The 20,746-nt window shown below is 36.2% G+C and overlaps 2 protein-coding genes across 4 annotated transcripts in view; one reads left to right on the forward strand and one right to left on the reverse strand.

Moving 5' to 3' along the window:
- Cadps (calcium-dependent secretion activator 1) overlaps nt 1-16,213 on the forward strand; it is a 41,331-nt gene extending 25,118 nt beyond the window's left edge. Inside the window, exons 2-17 of one of the 3 annotated variants that reach the window (XM_014357129.2) lie at nt 2,756-3,737; nt 4,834-5,001; nt 5,873-6,364; nt 6,470-6,668; nt 7,238-7,430; nt 7,511-7,975; nt 8,064-8,423; nt 8,495-8,640; nt 8,952-9,084; nt 9,168-9,468; nt 10,414-10,570; nt 10,644-11,098; nt 12,019-12,177; nt 12,249-12,365; nt 12,431-12,669; nt 12,745-16,213. In XM_014357129.2, coding sequence (XP_014212615.2) covers nt 3,210-3,737; nt 4,834-5,001; nt 5,873-6,364; nt 6,470-6,668; nt 7,238-7,430; nt 7,511-7,975; nt 8,064-8,423; nt 8,495-8,640; nt 8,952-9,084; nt 9,168-9,468; nt 10,414-10,570; nt 10,644-11,098; nt 12,019-12,177; nt 12,249-12,365; nt 12,431-12,669; nt 12,745-12,943 — 4,311 coding nt within the window. In that variant the 5' untranslated portion in view covers nt 2,756-3,209 and the 3' untranslated portion in view covers nt 12,944-16,213. Of the gene's footprint in view, nt 1-2,755; nt 3,738-4,833; nt 5,002-5,872; nt 6,365-6,469; nt 6,669-7,237; nt 7,431-7,510; nt 7,976-8,063; nt 8,424-8,494; nt 8,641-8,951; nt 9,085-9,167; nt 9,472-10,413; nt 10,571-10,643; nt 11,099-12,018; nt 12,178-12,248; nt 12,366-12,430; nt 12,670-12,744 lie in introns of all 3 variants that reach the window. The other 2 variants (XM_089595527.1, XM_014357132.2) reach the window with 2 other exon arrangements.
- The window catches only part of LOC106642379 (uncharacterized), a 113,473-nt gene that overhangs the window by 81,766 nt on the left and 10,961 nt on the right, over nt 1-20,746 (reverse strand). The window lies entirely within an intron of this gene.

Genomic DNA, 20,746 nt, shown 5'->3' on the forward strand with positions numbered 1-20,746 from the left:
TTGCGTTATCGTTAACCTATATTTAGAATAATAGGCATCATATATATATATAACACGATGTGCAGACGTCAATAAAAGAGCTTGCGGGAGTAAGTATACTTTTGAGAGATCCAACGATCGCAAAGAAAACGTACGTATATTTTGTAATGTGGGTAAAATCAAAGGCCACTTTCAATGCTCGTGTGACCTACTCTTTTTTATCTCTATTTTTTTTACCCTTCGCGATTTTCTGGAAACTCCTTGCATACGTGACCTTCGAGGTATGTACACGAAGTGTCTGTTACGTGAAAGGGGGGTGACATCGAAAATCCATAATATTTAGCCGATAATCTTCCCGCGTAAAAGCTTCCTTGCTAAAACGTAGCTTAAAGTTGATGGATAGAGATGTTTTAGCGAGTTCACTATATATTTTTTCAAATAACTTTATGAAAACGTAACTTATTCCATGAGTGAATTTATAGTAAACAGTAAAAAAAGAGAGAGGCCATATCGGATTTATGTTTTAATAAGTTATAATCTGCAATGTTGTTATTATTATTATTAAATACATACACTGAGAGAAAAAAAAATATAGAGAAATTCTAGCAAAAATTACCTATCCTGAAATAGTAAACATTTAAAGGATCAGTTAGTAAATTTTACTTTCCCGCATCTGAATTTTTACTGTTCTAACCATAACGTTTACTTTTCGAACCATAATTTTAACTGTTAAAACAGTAATCTTTACTATCATAAATATTAATTTTATTCTTTTTTGCCAACTTGCATCCGATTTATTGTGCAAAATGATAATTTTTGGTGGAATTTCTCTATAATTATCATTTTTTTCTCTCAATGTACGCACTACTATAAATTTTAACTGAGCTTTGAGGACAGCCTAAAAGGAAGTATAATCCATTTTTTATGCGAATCATAATAATCTTTATGGATACACAGCCTTGCACGAGTAGATTTTATGGGTTTTTTATGCGAAATAATTTTTACAATGTTGAAATGATAACGCGCGTACTTGTAAACTTATATAGAGCGTATTATGAATGATGGTGAGTGTAAAATGAAGTCCATCAGATTTTATGTTTAATAATTTTTTTAGATATCGCTAGTTGGAAAAAAATAGCTGCATTGTAACATTAATGATTCAATTACGTTGATTTCATGACTTTTTTTTTTCTAATTAAATCCTTATCGTACCCCCCCAAAATACTGTAAAAAAAGGGGGGAAACCAAACAAACAATATTCCTTGTGAATTTGTGGGATGCTATGAAGCGAAGGTTTCCTCGGTAGGGCTGAAAATTCATCAAGGAGAAGCCACTATATCTAGTGGCAAAACGGATTGCGCGGGAATGATCAATGCGCGAGACCAAACTTTCTAATTTAAGACACAGCCGCTCGCACCATCACCAAACCCGAGCTCATCAAGTTTTGCTTTCTCCTCCACCTCCTCTTTCGTCATCCCCGGCTTGCACCCCCTCTACTCCTCGTCGTTCATATTCGCGGTCGGAATATCGCGAGGGAAACTTTTCCACCTCGACAATTATAATGAATCAATGGGGATTCGTAGCCGAAACTTTGCTAATGGCAATCAAAAGATAAGTTATTCCGGAACGATTATAAATGTACGTATAGCTCTTGGTATCGAATATTTAACGACCTGATCGTTTTGAACTGATACTTGGCATCGTTACGTTTTTTTACAGTCTATTCGTTATTTTAAAGTGTAGTCCATGGCTTTATAATGATTATTGATGTGAAAATATATGAGTGTATTAATGTATATTCGAATACGCGATTTAAACTTTTTTCTTTTATATTTACTGTGTTGAATTTCTTCAATCCCTAATCCTCTCATCTGACCTAGGATTTTTGTGTTCTCAATTTTTTGTAGCTTCTGCTTTAGTAAATTTTTTGATTGGCTCTTTTTCTTTATTTTTAAAGTTTGCTCCTCAGAGCACTGTACAAATACAGCTATTTCTATCTAATCAACTGTTCCATTTCTTTACAGCACTAATCCTTTTTAAAATCTCATTGAAATTCTCATATCCTTTCCGTACTTCACCAAGCATGCTACACACAGTTTGGTATTCATTTTCTTCAACTTTTTTACTTCTTCCTACTTCATGTCTTTATTTTTTTTTTCTTTTTCCTGTTTTTGTTCTACCTTTTTTCATTTCGCTCTCAATTTTAAAAAGAATCATTACCTTTTTAATTCTACTTTCATTAAACTTCTTTCACAGAATTATTTAAATCATGTTATCATGTGTTTTTCTTTGTTTTTTGGCGTTTTTTTCTAATTTTACAACCTCTTTTCATGTCCTCTTTAATTTGGGCCAAATCATTGCCCCGATATCGAAACTTGACTTACCAATTAATTGCCATAATAATTTTCATTTATGATCACTATATTTTACTTTATTTTTCTTTTTCTCTCTTTTATGTACTTAAATTTTTTCTGTTTAGTATGTTCAAAAAAATGTTTTTTTCTTCTATTCCTTTTTTCTTATTTTCCATTTTCTTGACTCTTTTCTAGTTTCTTTTTTCAGCTTTTTCTCTTCTATTTGTTTTTGTCTCTGGATCCATTCGTTTTCTCCTTGAGTCCCTCTATTTGGGTTTCCAAGAAAATTTACTTTTTCTGCTGAAGAAGCTAAGATTTAGATCAAACGTAACCTCAAATTGCACCTCTCTCATTTTTTTAACTATGCTAAAAATTCTTAATGTGATTTAAATTTAACATCTTCTACTTGTTCAAACCCACAGATTACCTCGGCACAGCAACAAGAACGGGAGCAGAAAAGATTGAAAAAACAGACTAAAAACCATCCGAGCAGGGTCCACCAGAGAAATCCATACAAAACGGATCAGCCGTCAATCAGATATTCACAAGCGGCAATCGCTGCGTCAGCGGCAAAACTGGCGACGTCGAGGACGACGAGTGCAAGGGGCCTATCGCGGTGATCCCGCTAGGGGGCGCGGTCAGGCGTCCATAAACGCAATACGCGAGTGGCGCAGCTCTTGGAACGTACTAACAAGCCAAGAGCTCAGCCAGCCCAAAATCCTTTGGGAGGCGCATCAAATAAGCCGGCTTCGGCGTCTGCGCGGCTCCACGCTCAACGAACGTTGGGGGTGGGGGGGGGGGAGAGGTCGAGGGCCTGCTTGTGGCATATAACTGCAAACACAGATATATATACACAGATAAGGCTCGCCTGAGACCATGATCGATCCAAGCTCCTCTGAGGAGGACAGTGAGGAGGACCAACACGTCCACCAGGCCGTTGGTGGTAGGGGCCGTGGCGGGTCGTCCCATCATCATGGGGCGGCGACTGGAGGCCCCGGGGCTGGTCACGGTGCCCGCTACCACGCTGTCGGTGGGGTGACGGGTCCCGCTGGTGGTTCGATCGGAGGTGGCCATGCGGGTGCCGGCGGCATGGGCAGTCCTGGGGGCCCGGGTTCGATGGGACAGGGTTCACCGGGCCCGGCAGGTCTTGCCGCCGGCGTCGTCGGGTCGCATCATCATGGCCGTGGAGGCGCCAAGGCTGGCCTAATGATAGCGGCAGAGCAGGACGCGGCTCTGTCTGGTCAGTCGGGCCTCGATGTGCCCGGCGGCCACAGTGCCAGGAATTCTCTGTCGCCATCGATGAGCGCGCACCAGGATGCGGCCAACTACGCGGGCAAAGCTGGTCAGAGGCCCATCAGTCCGTCGCCTTCCGTCGCCAGCGAGAAGACTGAGCAGGAACTGCAGGTGATGGTCGTATTTACATTGACTCCACTATGAGTACATATCATGTAGCGCCATCGATGTCAGAGGTATGAACTAAATTTTTCACCATAAAAGCCTTAAACTTCGTAGGAGAATCAATACTTTTATTTATTAACCATGGTGATACAACATATTGAACTGATATTTTTTTATATAATACATTATTTAAAACAATATACATCCAAGAATAAGAAAAATAGAGCTTTTGCTTTAAGCTGAGAATACGTGTAACTTGATATGTTTAACTGATCAAGGTGACTACAGTGCAATATATATGTTAGTGCCATGTATGTATGAATTTTTAGGTTATGAGAGCAGATCGCTGGTGGCGTCCTCTTGCGTTCATATACCTAGGTATATACAGAATTTTGACACTTCAGTAATAAATAATTTGAGATATTTTTTGAAAATGCAAGACTTAATGACACATATTTTTTTAAACATAGTATGTTTTTTTTGTTTTATATAACGGTAAGGTCTGCTAGACTCGTTTTCTCGTAAAACCTATGTAAAACATATTCCTCCAATAGAAAGGTGAGATTTCAAAGAGTATTATTCAATTTAACTTAGCTTTATTAATGCTGGAAAATTTAATTCGTTACCTTGGCATGGGTGGCTTTACATGATAGCTTGTAATTTAGACTCAATACCTTGATTCTAAAATATGGGCAACCTGCATTTTTAGGTGTTGAGATTCTTAAAACTATGTATCTATATCAATCCAAAATATGGATGTAAAGACATTTTATCAATGTACTCGAAAGAACTTGTAAATTTTACTGCATTTTCCAAACCACCTACATTATTTCATTACCTTCGTGTGATGAAATTAAAGAACCTCTTTACGCATGTATAAAGGAGATGCCAGGATTTATTCCAGAGCACGTAATGTACAGAAATTTGTTGTGGTAAATAACAAATGGAGTAAACATGTAATAATGATTCTTGTATTCTGATGAATTTCATGCTGTATAGTATTCTAGATTGAACCCTAAGCATCTTTATGTGGATTATTAGTATTTGTTAAAAAACAAACCGATGATTAAAATTTAATTTTCTAAACGACGGAATTTCGTAGGATAAACAAGAGCGTGAGGAGGAAGAGAGAAAAACGAGGCTTCAGTTATACGTGTTTATTTCGAGGTGCATCGCATATCCGTTCAATGCAAAACAACCAACGGATTTGACAAAGAGGCACATGAAAATCACGAAACAGCAACTGGAAACGCTGTGTTCCCGCTTTCAGGTAGGTTTTAGCATCTCTTTTCGTTTGGTCTAGTTGTAATAAATCAATAAAAAAAAACAAGTCATCCAAAAATTTACAATAGCAATGGTATGTCACAAAATAAAACCAAATGGGAATCCCCAAGTCAACCATAGTACACGAGAAAAATCTTACGATAGAGCCGGCACGATGTAGATTCATATCAGACCACGCAGTGTCTTGAATAAATAATAAGCCAAGTAAAGATACTGCGGAAGACTTTCAGATTCTGAAAGTAGATTTATCCTGGCAGAGACTCATTTCCGACATAATAAAGCTCTTGTGGAAAAAACAGACATTAGAAGCCATCATGCATACATAACATTGTAATGGGACATCGGGTGACTTATCATTATATACTTATTTCGTAATAAATATCTACTTTAAGCTTTCGATTACCCTCGTTTTGCATAAAAAATTTTAAGATAACATGTACGACCGTCATCTAAAATCTGTTCGCAAATGACTCGTGATAAAAGCCTTCGAGCGAAACATTGGTTATATTCGTAGCCGAAGCCCCGGGAGCTAAGAAGGCTATATCGTATGCAAACAAGCCTTTGCTCGTAAAGGCATCGATTTCAACAAAATCGAAACTCCCGCTACAGCTGTCGCTACTCGATATGACGCTACGGACTACGTGGAAACGCAATTAAATCTTCGATATTATATACACTTCGATTCGGCGGTAACTTTGGCAAATTCAATTTGCAGGTACGGCGACCACGTTCAATCCTGTATACTAATATTTCTGATATTTCTGTTTATCACGTACAAATCTATACCATTGCTATTAAACATCCGAAATTTGTGTAGTTGTACGACATGAGTGTTTATTACGCAACGTGGGTTTCAGAGCTTTTTGAAAGGCGAGACAAACATAATGGCCGACGAGGCTTTCCACAACGCGATTCAGAATTACTTTGACGTATTTCTGAAGTCAGAGCGGGTGGTGCGCATGGTGCAGAGCGGCGGTTGCTCACAGCACGATTTCCGCGAGGTATTCAGGATCAACATCGAGAAGCGTGTCCGGAGCCTCCCGGAAATCGACGGTCTGAGCAAAGAGACTGTGCTTACGTCCTGGCTGGCCAAGTTTGATTGTATCTTCAAGGGTACCGGTGACGATGACACCAAGAGGCCATCTAGGATGCAACAGCAGTCGCTGAATTCCGAGCTGATACTGTCGAAAGAACAGCTCTATGATATGTTCCAACAAATACTTGGCGTTAAGAAATTTGAGCATCAAATATTGTTCAACGCCCTCCTGTTGGATTCAGCCGATGAACAGGCTGCCGCCATCAGGAGGGAGTTGGACGGCCGCGTGTCGATTGTAAACGAAATGGCAGCGGTAAGATTATTCTTTCTAATGTAATAATCAATGATAATGATGAAGCTAAAAAAAAAAAAATTCTTTTTTTTCTCGTTCTTCCTTGTCTTTGGTCACTCATCGCAGGACCGGAAAAAAATGCCCCGGTTCATTGTCAAGGAGATGGAGTCGCAATTCATCGACGAATCAAAAATTGCCATCAACCAGTTGATGGTCAATTTGGAGTCTTTACCAGTCTCCAAATGTTCGATGGAGGGCAAATACGGGTTGCAGAAGCTGAAACGTTACAATCATCGTAGCGATCGCTCCCGCCCCCGTAATCAAGGTTCGTCTTGAATTCGAATGTTACCTTTTAACGTCTTAATCTAAGAAAAGCGTAACATTTAGATTTAGGAGTACAGTAAGACATAATCTTAAACACTTGCTTTTAAAATTTGAGTATAGAACGTCAAATAACTCCTTGAAAATAATAACGAAAAGTATCCAGTATTCAGAAGATATGACCAACGGCAACTATATGCCGATGACCAAGTTGTGGCCCCTTATAAAAAGGATACCGCGTATTTCAATGGTCTTATACGGTGGGCACGCGCACCTTATATTCTCCTTAATCTTTTCCTTTTTTTTTGGATCTCAGCCAAATCGAAAGTATTTGGTACAAGTTATACATCATCTTCTTCCTCATATCTTTATCACGTTCTCAATCAATATAGTATTTTTTATTAATACTCTTCATGTTAAGGCAAATAGATTTTTGTGCAAGGTTTTGTTAAGAGCTGTTCATTAAAGTTTTTCCATGCAAGAGGAAAAGAAAAATCATTGTTAAATATAGACTTTTGGAATATTTTAGCTTATGATTATTTTGTCTCTGTTGAATCTTTTCGCTTCCAACAGGGCTCTCTAACGACTCCGCAGACTCGGAACCCCAACTGACCAAAATGGACGTAGCCCTCTCGTTTCCGCTGGAGGTCGTCGTCATGGAAGTCAAGGGGATCAAGAGTCTGGCTCCAAATAGAATCGTTTACTGCACCATGGAATGCGATAGCGAAAAGTTTCAAACTGATCAAGCTGAAGCCTCGAAGCCCATGTCAGTTTTTCCACTATTTGAGTTATCGTGGCAACAATAAGAGTCTAACATGTAATTTTACCATAATGTCATGTTTTTAGGTGGGACACACAAGCAGATTTTACAACGATGAATCCATTGCCAGTTGTGAAGATACGTTTTTTCACCGAAAATCCTGCAATACTAGCTCTAGAAGACAAGAAACTCGGCGAGGTCATACTTAAACCGACGCCGTTGACGAATCGCTCGCCAGACTGGTACAAAATGACCGTCCCACGAAGCTGTCCCGATCAGGATCTTCGTATGAGAATTGCCTGTCGGATGGAAAAGCCGTTGAACATGAAGCATTGTGGCTACCTTTACGCGGTGGGCAAGTCCGTTTGGAAAAAGTGGAAAAGACGCTATTTTGTTTTGGTCCAAGTCTCACAGTACACCTTTGCGATGTGCTCGTACAAAGAAAAGAAAAGCGAGCCGTCGGAAATGATGCAGCTGGACGGCTATACAGTTGACCATATAGAGTCGTCGACCGCTAACGTAGTAGCTGGCATGGAATTGACAGGTGGAAAGTAAGTGTCTCATACACCATCGTATCCTATCAATGAATGTCTGATAAAAAGTTTTCAAGATAAAAAGAACGTGATCGTTGATCCTCAGGTACTTTTTCAACGCCGTCCGAGACGCAGATATAATAGTCTACGCCGCGGACGACGAGAATGAGTGCCATTTGTGGGTGACCGCTATGTACAGAGCTACTGGTCAATCCCACAAGCCTGTGCCACCCATATCGGTAGCTAACAAGAGCTTAACGGCCAGTAAGATACAAGGCGATACCGACAAGGCGAAGAAACATGGGATGGAGGACTTTATAAGCGCTGATCCATGCAAATTCGATCACGCGAGCCTTTTCAAGTTCCTGCAAAGATTGACGCTCGAGTACAGACTGAATGACCCTTACTGTTCGCTCGGATGGTTGTCACCTGGTCAGATTTTCGTCATGGATGAGTACTGCGCAAGGTAGGTCTTTTCTAACAGGATGAGTAACTTCCTGAACTAACTGATAATATTTTTTTATCATCAAATTGTAGATACGGAGTACGTGGATGCCATCGGCATTTGTGTTACCTCAATGACTTACTGGATAAAGCAGAAATCAACGTCATGATAGACCCAACACTACTTCACTTCAGTTTTGCATTTTGTGTTAGTCATGTCCAGGGTGGAAGACCTGATGGTACGTAGATTATTTTTCCACAGTAACAACAATTAAGGGTTTAACTTGAAAATTCATGTAAAAATTATACAATTTCAAAGAAAGAATCATTAAAAATTGAGATTTACTTGATGACGTCTTTAACATTATTCGTTCGAGGATTAAAGGTACGGAATAGCTTCTTAGTTTAGGAATTCGTTAATTTTCTTAGCTAGGGCTTAGACACGCTAAATTTGCTTGACACACGCAATAAATTTTATTTTAATTTTACAATTTATTAACACATTACATCCCTTTGTAAGGGCAAAAACTGACATTCTTTCAAATTTCAGTGAACTTAGACCCATTAAATAAAGACCGTGGTCTTACAGGTGTGGCATCTGTCACCCACGAAGAAAAAGATGTGTTCGTGGATATCAAAGATCGTTTGAAACAATTGCTTGAAAATCAAATAACCAACTTTAGGTAGGCCCGAGATATGATTGGAATTATCATTGGAATATGGTGTACAAAACGTTTTACTCATCAATTCCCATGTCAACTTCTAGGGTATGCTTCCCATTCGGTCGGCCCGAGGGTGCACTGAGAGCAACGTTGACCCTGATGGAACGAGTGCTGGCAAAAGATTCGACGAACGTCGATACGGAGGAGGTCCGAAAGTTCATAAAAACGTGCCTGGAGACCGCGGCTCATGTAAATTACAAGAAGTTATCAGCTGAGGCCAAAGTCGGTGAAGATCTCAACGGAGATGTGTGCGTTCCTCCAAGCAAAAAGCTGGAAGATCTCATACATCTTGCCGAGATCTGCGTCGATTTGTTGCAACAAAACGAAGAACATTATTCGGAGGTATTAGTTAGGTTTTTAGAATTCAGTGTTCATTACGTGCGGGGCTCTCGAGATAGAGGGTTGCATGATTGATTGTTGTTGTTGTCGTTGTTTTTGTTTTTGTTAGAGACTTGGTAAGGGTCTCAAAAGTACCTCCTCAGAAGACAAATCAATCGCGATTTAGATTTGTATACATATACTTCTCACCATCACTTGCTAATTCACAGTTATTTATTATTTCGTTGATTTGGATAGCTTACAATGGTACACGTTTTAATTTATGGTTTTGTAACAAGAGTACAATAATAACGTAGAACTGCAGAAATTTACCGTAGTTTGGATTCAGATGAATCTAATAGCTTGTTTATTTATACGATGTTCAATGCATACTGCATTGCTGAAAGTTTTACACATATTTATACTTTTTTTTTTTCTTTTTAAGAAATTATAAAGTAGAGCAAGATTTGCAAGTTCCCGAAGTAATGATCATTTAGCAATGATACACTAAAGTAGATATTTATTTTCTTTTCAAAGCTATAGTACAAAATTTTTTAGCCTTTTCATTTTAATTCACGTATTTGGGCCAACGCATTTGCATAATCAGTAAAATAGCTTAAAAACCACATTACAATTGTCAATGCAATCAACAAGAGCCAAAATATAACTGATAACAAGTATGGTGAACGTGGGACACAAGAGTGAGTAAATTTCCATATCGTTCGATAGAATATGACGTAGAAGCACCATTTTTTCCACGAGTACAGTATACTATTAGTATATTTGTCGAAATGACAATAGATACAATGCCGTGTAGCGTAATGTTGATCACAAGTAGTGTCTTCTGGGTTCTCGAGGGCCTTGCGCCTAGAACTGGCGTCCCCACCAGTCTAGGCTTCATGGGACATCTTCCGCCGTAAGTGTGTGTCGTCCAATATTTTCACGTTTCGCTCCTACTACACTGCACCGCAGGCGTTCGCATGGTTCAGCGATCTCCTGGTGGAGCACGCTGAAATCTTCTGGAGTCTCTTTGCCGACGACATGAACAAAGTACTCGCTGAACAGCCACCCGACACCTGGGACAGCTTTCCACTATTCCAAGTCCTCAACGACTACCTTCGAATGGACGGTCTGTAGGCTAATACCCCCCTTGCTGTAGGCTTTATTCTAATGGGTCTAATTGTATCATTGAACTGTTATAGACAACTTAAGGGATGGACGGTTCCATCAACTGCTGCGGGACACGTTCGCACCTCTGGTGGTTAGGTACGTGGATCTGATGGAAACATCGATTGATCAGTCCATGCACAAAGGCTTCGAGAAAGAAAGGTGGGAGATCAAGGGAAATGGCTGCGCTACCTCGGAAGATCTGTTCTGGAAACTGGATGCCCTTCAGTCCTTCATAAGCGGACTCCACTGGCCGGATGCCGAGTTCCGCGTTCACTTGGAGCAACGGCTGAAGCTCATGGCCACTGACATGTTGGAGGTCTGCATCCAAAAGACCGACGGGTCCTTCCAGCAGTGGTTGAAAAAGGGAGGCATAGCCTTCAGCTCGACGGACTACATTATTCCGTCAGAAATGTGCTCTATGGTTAACGTTATCTTGGATGCGAAGAATCAAAGTTTTAAGCTTTGCACTGTCGATGGGGTCGATGTGGTAAGTTGGCAGGTTCATGGTTTGGTGTGAACGTCAGTTATAAGTGATTGTTATTGTACATAAAAAAAAAAAAAGCTAAGATGACGATAACTCCAATGATAATGATATAAACGATAATGATAAAATGAATGGACAGGGGTAAAGTAAAGGATTTACATTATTTTCTTAGTTGAAGTCTGGTTGTAAAAAGGTCGGACGCTTCCACGGACGTCTTCCGAATGATTACGGGATTTCGTTGATTTTCGCGGATACGCTCAATCTTTTTACAACCAGGAATTTGTTACCCCATAAATTTCTTTTCTTTGATTTCTTGTAGAAATTATTTTGATAGATCGTAATGATGGTAGATACATATTATGATGCGTGTGTGTGTTGAATAGAGGACTCGTTTTTAGGTAAATGCAGTTAAGTTTTTTTTTATTACATCAATACGCTGCAATTTACAAAACTATTGCCATACCTTTGTTTTTATTTTAATCATTGTACGAGTGAATTTATTATTATTTGCTGATTACCAATAGAATTTTTTCTTAGAACACACCAACTTTTAGTTGACAAGATAAATCATAGCTCATTTGATTTCGATACATCGTTTACGTATAAAAGTTATTAGATGCGCCCTATTTACGATACTTCGACTACGAAAAAAAAAATCAGTTTGAAAAAAAAAAAAAATTTTCTCAAGTCAACAATAAGCTTCATGTTTATTACTTTTGCTTCTTTATAATCAAGTAGATAGCTGCGTTGCTACGATTATGTTTCAGCAGTTATTGAAATCTCGCGCTCTGAATTTCTTTGTACCTCGCACAATTGATAAAATTAAAGCTCGAAACGGCATAACGTTGTGTGCGATGCAAAAAATTCAGAGTGTCCCAGTGCAAAATTTTGATAAAAACACCACCCCACTTTGTTCCCCCCAGCATCTCTATCACGTGAAAATCGACGACATGATCGAGAAGGAGTTGGCCAGCATGTCACAGGGAATGATCAACAAGCTCGTCAGCATTTTGGAGGCGACTTTGTCAAAATTGTCGCGTTACGATGAAGGCTCGCTCATTGGCTCGCTGCTCAGTTTTGCGGTCAGTAGAATCTTTTGTCAGTTGTCAACCGAAATCTTTCCTCCGGTATTATTGGTTGTATAAATTTGCAGAAGGTGTCTGGCAGTGGAAAAGAAATGGGCCAAGCTTACGTGAGCTTCACAAGAAACAGTACCGAACAGATTCGTACGAAAGTCATTGATGAACTTTGGATACTGAATTTCTTCGAGGTACGGACAGATGGATGGTCCAGTCGAACGGAATGACTGAATAAATTTTTGTTCTCGTGTTTTAGCAATGGTACATGGCACAGGTCCAGCTGTTGTGCAACTGGCTGACCGAACGAATGGACCACAGTCTGCACGTGTTCCAGTGCACTTGTCTCGCTCATATTGTCAAAAAAATCTATTCCGATTTCGAGCTCCAGGGAGTCATGGAGGACAAATTGAACTCCAAGACTTATCAGACGGTAGCTCAGAGAATGCAAACAGAGGAAGCAACTTGTGCCTTAACCATGAACTCTCACAATGAAGAGTAAGACTGTTTTTCAGTGGCAACAATTCACATCGTAAGGTTTTAAACACGAATAATTTACGTTCTGATTTCCAGGGGACTGTCTGAGAACGGCAACGACGATGACGTGGAGAGGCCCAAGACAAAGGTCACCGTAGTCGAAAGCGTAGGGGGCGAGGATGGCATAAGCATCAGCAACGTCACGTCGAACGTAGCCAGCAGAGTCACGGGCATTTTTGAAAAGGGCATTGGTGGCCTTTCTACGAAATTTGGTGGAGCAACCAGTTGGTTCTAAAGAGGTTTTTTCTTTTGCACGTACTCACTTGTTTGCTACTGTTCAACAAAGATATGGTTGGATGAGGATCTATCAACATTCGCCTAGAACGTTACTTCGTATTGAGACGAGAAATGAAAAGAGAATCGATACTAAAGTAATAATTATACAAATAAGTTCCGGCGGATGAACACTAGGGTGTTGCTAGGAGATAATATTATACATATGAATTCTCTTATCTTGATTTTGTTGAACGACGAGTATGAGGCAAACGAGCTTGACGTTCGTTTTGTTGGAGTTGGGACATGTAAAGAAAATTTTACGTCACGATCGATCGTTGACGATATGTTGACGCTTGTGTCCTTTCGTTTTGCGTCTTGCGTCTTTGCCGTCCTCGCGACAGTTCTTGCGAGAGCGCCAACACTTTGGGAAAAAAAGACGTGGAATCGAACGGAGGACAAAATGGCCGACAAAGAAGGAAATGAGAAAATGGCGGTTGAAAGCACCCCCCCCCCTTCTTTGACCAGATATTTTATTATAATTGTGTCTTAACATCACTGAATAAGCGAGTGTGGCTTTTGTTAGTAAAATCATGTTTGCGAAATCAATGTCCCGGTCTAAATATTGGAGGATAAAAAAAATACTTAATGTATTTGAAATTGTATATTACGACGGAATAATATGAAACGTAAATATTCACAGCATCGATAAAGAGATAAGCGCAATGTTGAAAAATTTTAATGAGACAACCAAATATGGTAATAAGTAAATAAAAGCAAAATAATTATTTATTCAAAAAAGTAAGCAAATAATAAACATGTATACGTATACACTGTATTAACAGAAAAAAAAAAAAAAAAAAAAAAAAAAAAAAAAAAAAAAACATACAAAATAATGTAACGTATAATTACTTGAGGATACAAAAAAGCGTAAACATGATAAAAAAATTTCCTATTTAGCGTTATTCATTACGTTAATCCGTTGTTAAAATTTTTTAAGTAATAAAATACCTCATTCTTATTATATTTATGACATATAGTTGTTGTAACACTAGATAAAATTATTTTTTTTTAAATTTAATAATATTTATTATTAGTGTACGTGTATACTGCGATGCATCTGCTGCCGTATCGCCAGTGATGAGAAAAAAAAAACCTTTAAATATTACACGTGAAGGGTTAAAAAGCCAAACATCTCGTATCGGATTTTTTTCAGTAAACGTGGCAACGTTTAGTCTTGTGCTCGTAACTTTCTGCTATGCTTTGGATTCTTTTATAATTGAATCGATCTTTTCCCATTTGTCTCACTTATTTAATAATATAAATATCCAAGACAAATAATGTGCGCTCATGCCAGCCAATATGTGAGTTGTAGACTCCGCGTGATAGTACTTCTGTACGTTTATGGTAAAATATTGAAAAAAAAAAAAATTCAATTAACTTAGTAAAAAAAATTCGTAAAAAATGTGAAATAAAAAAAGTATGTAAATTGATGCTAAAGTTTAAATTATAGTTATTTTAATGTTTATAAGAAAGTTACATTTTGAACATCCATAAACTAGCGTGTTTACTTTTCTCCAATTCAATGATTAAGCGTCGATTTTATTGTTTTTGCATTTTTCGATATTTATAAATGTGTGCGGGTTGGTAAAGTACAATATAATGTTGCTCCGATTATTCAACTTTGATTCTCTTACACGTTAAAAGTGCAATCGAAAGCGTAGACTTAGTAGTTTTTTACGCAATATTCATAGTAATAATTTTTATTGACAAAAAAAAATCTAGGCAGCTCTTATGGATATAAAAAAAATAATAATAATAATAATAAATAACTGTAGAAAAAAAAAAAAAATTTCAGATTTCAGTCCATCTATAATGTACGTCAAAGGTACTTACAGCGAACAAATGTTGTATTGTTATTTCTGGTTATGGCTACATAACAAGACAAAGGCATAGCAGAAACGGCCGATGCGCTAAAAGAGTTTTCTTGAATAGAATATAATTATAAAAAAAATTATAATAATATACCAAATAAAACGGACGATAAAAAGAAAATCGTGCAAAAAGTGCAGCGAGAGCTTGTATCGATCGAAGACTATAAAACGAAAAAAAAAGGTCGGTGCCTTTATACAAATTTCGACATGATAATAAAAAGGAACACAAAAGAAAATTTTGCGCATTCAACAATAAAAACGACTAAAGGGTACTAACTGAAAAAAATAAGAACATTTACTCCATAAATTTATCCAAATAATAGTTTTCCCTTGTTATACATTTTTTAAATTGATACGGAAATATCAACCCGTAGAGAGTTTATTAAACTAATCTTAAGACTTTATTAGCTTGGACTTTTTTTCTTCTAATTTCAGAATAGGTGAAGGAAAAATAAGTTACATTGTTTGCATTATTATGAAAAATAATTGATATGTAGATGGATAATTTTTTTTAAATAATTCATTCGAAATTACAGAAAATTTTTTTTTTTATGAATAATAAGATTTTCATTGAAAAAAAATTAATTTAACATTACTGACAAGGCACTGTATCCTTTCGCTTTTACAGTCTTCCCTAACTATATCGCACACACTTTGAAATTCTCGGAGGCATACTTATCAATAACCTATGAGAAAAATATTTTTTTTAAATAAAAACGCATTATAACTACATCTTGACACGTAATTGTGATCGCGTGTACATACACGATTATCGTACTATAGAGGCTATTTCAAAATCTAAAAAAAATTTTCTTAAATCTTCTCAAAATTTTCATACTGTTATTCTCTTTTAAAAAAGTTTGTCTTGATTCTTAATGAAAGTGTAAAATAATAATCAATTTGTATAAACAAACTTATTTTGATTATTACGCTTCGCATTGTAAAAGCACTAAATGTATCCAAAAAGAATCGTGTAACATATAAAAAAGCCGTCGCGTCGTGTAATTGACACAAAACAAAAAAACATATTTAACAATTCGCATGGGATTCTTACTAATCACAAATACATGTAGCGACGCACGAACTGAGAATAGAGAAATCCAACAAAAATGTAGAAAATTTGTTACAACAAATTAAATGGGAAAGGAATGAATGGGAATGAAAATTTTGCTGCCTGTCGAGTTGAAAGTGAGAACAACGGGAAAGAAGAAGATGCGAGTACTGCTAATTGAGAAGTAACATGTAAATATTTTTAACTATGGCAGTGATAAAGTAAAACAAAAAGTATAAAAAGTAAAGTAAAGTAGAAAAGGAGTTGAGCGTTGTTAAAAAAAAAAAAAAAGAAAAAAAAAATGAAATAAGAATGTTGATAATTAAAGAAAATTGTGTGCTAGCGAAGTTTTGTATAATGATTAGTTAACTACGCCGAGGTGTTGTGTACTGCGCGGCCCAGAAATTGCGTTTGCGACCGCTTTTGTCATTTTTCACTTCTTTCTGTACTTACTCTTTTTTCTAAAATCGAAAGAAGAGGCTTTTATGATTTCTTGAGAGAGAAAAATTGTTGTGTTGGTTTCTTTATACAATTTTGGGAATTCAAAATTACTTAAATTAATAGTCAAATCAAATGATTTGGAAATTAATCGTGAAAAATGTTTGATTACAATTTTTTTCTCTCCGGTTTCGACGAAAGATTCGTATAATTGCGATCGTTGCACTTTTTGACGTGCAGCGACACCTACACTTCAGCGAAACTCTCAATCAACCGTGCTGTGCTATTAATGAAAGAATGAAAACAAAAAGATGTAAAAGTATAGTGTAAAAGGGGAAAAAATGAGAACTAAATACGAAAATATATAAAAAAAAAAAAAAGCGAAAGATTATTCGGTCATAAGCTTACTACATAAGCAAAGAAGTGGCGACGGGAGAAACGCTTTTGAGGTTATGAAATCTAACGATTCCTTTACACGAATTTTGACGATCGCAATGTTCAGTGGATTTTCTGATTCCAAAAGTCATGCATTGATTAAAAAACAAAATATATTATTCAATTTGTGCAAGTCTCTTTCGAATTTCTATGGATCTACCTTGAGATGTAGGATATAGCTGAAAGTACACATAGAAATTGAAATAGAGTGCCATTTTCTTCAAATATCTCTGATTGTTGTTTTTACTTAAGATAATGATACGTATATTTTCAAACGAATCCTTTTGCATGTGATACATTTTTAAGTGATTGGTGAAATGAAAAACCAACACTTTTTCGTGGATTCAAACAAACAAAGTAAACTACAATTACGATCGTCAATCGCTAACACTTTTAAAAATCATTAAGATAACAATTTTTCGAAAATTAATGAATAAAAGCGCTTTTCTGCGTCCAGCTTTATTACTAATATATTACTAGCTCGCCCTTATCAAACTAATGGACCATAAAAAAAAAAAAAAAAAAAAAATTAAAAAACAATTCGAGGTACAGCTTTGTGGAATCCCGAGTGACTGTCATTCGAAAGACTTTATCGAAATTATTTTTTACCAAGATCTTTAATGTTTGTACAAACGTTGAATTTTCTACCTCAACAGGAGAAAAACAACACGATAGAGAAAGCCAGAGGAACAGAAGGTGCGAACAGTACAGAGTCGAAAATCGTACATATCATTTTTTAGGAGAAGAATTATAATTTTTATATGATATATTTCATAAACAGCTTGAGAACGGCTGATCTACACAAAGTATCTATCAAAAAAAAAAAAAAAGAAACAAAAAGTCGAAGATATGTATAAACAAATAAATATATATTTTACCAGTTGCAATTTTACCATATCGCGAAGAAGAATTGAAGTGAAAAAAACACATACGTATCGAACTCGGTCCAGTCGACAAAGCTGTATGATAATCCTCGAACGACAGGCGAGACACCCGTTCTCGGATAACAAACTTACATCGAATCGCGATTCGATTGAGTGACTTGTTATCAAAAAAATAATAATAAAAATAATAATAATAATAACAATAACGGTAGCTGTTAGAACAAAAGTATTGATTGAAAAAGATAAGTATGAACATACGAATGGTCCTCATCACGAGCTTTCTTAAAAGTAACTACTGCTATATTTTAAAGTGCAAAAACTAACTAGTCCCCTTCCCCCTTCCTTACCTCATTGTTCACCGAATGAAGCATCAACTACTTAAAAACTCGCACTTCAATTGCCGCTTAAGCGCTAGAGATGTATAATTTATATTGTAACGACGATAGCCTTATAAAGTAGAGTTCCGCAGCGTATCATACATTGTAACACCATTCCTCGATACTTTGCCTTCACCGTTTCTCATGATTTTAACGAAAATTCAGAGCATCGCGTCGTTGATTGACCTTTAAACGCCTTATACACACATCATGTATTTTGTATATTTTAAAGCGAGGGAAATGAACAAAAAGAAAAAAAAAAAAAAAAAAAAAAAAGAAAAAGTGTATGCGAAAGATTGCGATAAACATATATATATATGTAATTGGGCCACAACGCGCTGAAACAAAATTGTCCTTGTAAGCGGGTGTTTTCTTTTAATCTACGTCATTTACAAGCGGTAGAATCGAGGCGCCTTGCGACCAAAAAAATTTTTTTTCTCGTTACATCATACATGTACGTACACAATCTCTTTTTTTCGATTATTTTGTAAACATAAGGAGACATGGCAAGCGACAGACAATTGATTTTTTTTTTTTTTTTTGTTTCTTATGAGCACACCTATGCTTGGAGATTTTTTTTCTACTAGTAAGAATTCGATTTTTTCTTTGAAACGCACAATGCTGCCGTCGTTGTGATTTTCTTTCCCGATGAAAAATTAATATGTTCATCATGACGCAAATTAAAGAATTTTTTTTTTTTTTTATTAATTAGATTATCTGATTTTTCTTCACCTTTAAATACGAAAGTAAACGTTACCGCCCGAGTAGCGTAGCAATCATATCTCCTTTCGTTACGACAATGCGCATTCCCGCGCTGGTATATTATGCATTCAAAAGCATCTTTAATGAAAAGAAGAAAAAAATAATTATTAATTACACCCGTAACTTCTTAAAAATATCTGTAGGGATAGTTTTAGATCACTAGCATCTCTTGTATAAATTTCACTTTTAACTAAAAAAAAAAAGATGTACTTTGATCGATATTTTTTATATATACTTCGCACACTCTGCTCTACAGCTCTGCTCCGTGTTTTGCTTTTCTTTTTCCAGAAAAGTGAAATGGAGACGAAGTAAGGAAAAAAAGAAAGTTCGGACGACAGAGAGATGATATTTTTGCACCGAAGTAAAAAAAGCGCGGTAAATTAAGAAATAAAAAATTTAAAAAAAGAAAGAAAAAAAAAAAGAGAGACGATTGGGAGTTGCATCGCGTTACGATTCTACTGCGAGATTGTAATTGAAAAAAAAAGGGGGAGGAAAAAAAATAATAGTACGTAACCAAGCGGAAAAAATGAGAAAGATGTAATATTGCTGATGTGAAAAAGCAATCGTATTAAAGAAGTGGTATCAGTAATCTATTAAATACTACTATTCTGACTATTTAGCGAAACTCTTGTAATCTAATCATAGAGTATTCATAGATTAGAGCAGTAAAAAAAGGACGTAATGATATTTTTCTGCTTCGACCATACGACTACGTTAACAACTATATTTATTGCACGTGTGTACAACACAACAACATTATAATAAAGCAAATGCCGACGGGAACTTCTGCCTCTAACTAAATGAATATAAATGGAATGATTTAAACAAACCGTTTTCCCTTCTCATATGCATTTGTGTTGGTAATAAAGGTAATATCAAGTGAAAAGAATAAAAAAAAAACAAGCAAAAAAATTGTGTAAAATTTGCATAGCAGGCGATGCGTTATATATAAATATAATTTAAAAAAAAAACATCGTTTGAGAAAAAAAAAACGAAAAATTTTTACTATAATAGCAGATGTTCTAGTGGGTTTTTCTCTTGACTTCTATGCTGTTGTTCTCTCGTTAATAAAAGAAGAAAAAAAAATGAAGAAAAATAAACAATAAACAACCATATCTTGTCAAATAAATGCACGTTTATCCAACTATTTGAATTTTCCGCAAAAAAGGAGCACATGCGACTTTTCAGTTTCTCTTTCTTGAAACTGCACTTAAGAAGTTTTATTTTATCCTCGAAATCTCGTGTTGGCTCTCTCGATTCAGTAAATGCAAAAAGAAAATGACAGTTAAACAGATGAAAAAGGTAATTTTAGTTAACGCGCGTTCGCTGCAATGTGTGAATGTTTTATAGGAACAAAAATTATACATATTAGTAATGATGATGATCGTCGCATGCGATGGAGAATCACACGAGTGACGTTGTCAAACAAAGTTTAGTAAAATAATCGAGAGAAAAGCAGATAAGAAAAGATTAATAAATGCCAAGAATGCATTATGGTAAACGATACAAGGCAGAAAAATTTAAGATTTATTTAATTTTCAGTGGATACACGTTACTTTACATCGTGCAATTTAATATTGACGATTACATTGTGTAAATAAATTACATTTAAAAACATAAAGCCCATATTATTTTAACAATTGTTCCATTTGTTTATTATTGGGTCATTCATTTAATCGTTTTGTTTCAAATTTTTTATTTGCAGCAATTTAAGCAGTGAATAATTGTATGTGTCACTCAAAATAATCATTTTTTCCATTAGAAAAAAAAAAATTTTCTTTAACGATAGATAAGTTATTAATTGTTACATTATTTACACGAAAAAATCTGCATTTACTTAAATTTCATGGTGAAAATTATTTTTATATACATATAAATTTTATACAATAGATGGACTACATGAAATAGATACTAAAATTATTTTATTATACCTAGTAAATTTTT

Source organism: Copidosoma floridanum, unplaced genomic scaffold (genome assembly GCF_036245765.1).
Source record: "Copidosoma floridanum isolate Cflo_tuat_1 unplaced genomic scaffold, Cflo_Japanese_pri ptg000025l, whole genome shotgun sequence".
NCBI lineage: Eukaryota > Metazoa > Arthropoda > Insecta > Hymenoptera > Encyrtidae > Copidosoma > Copidosoma floridanum.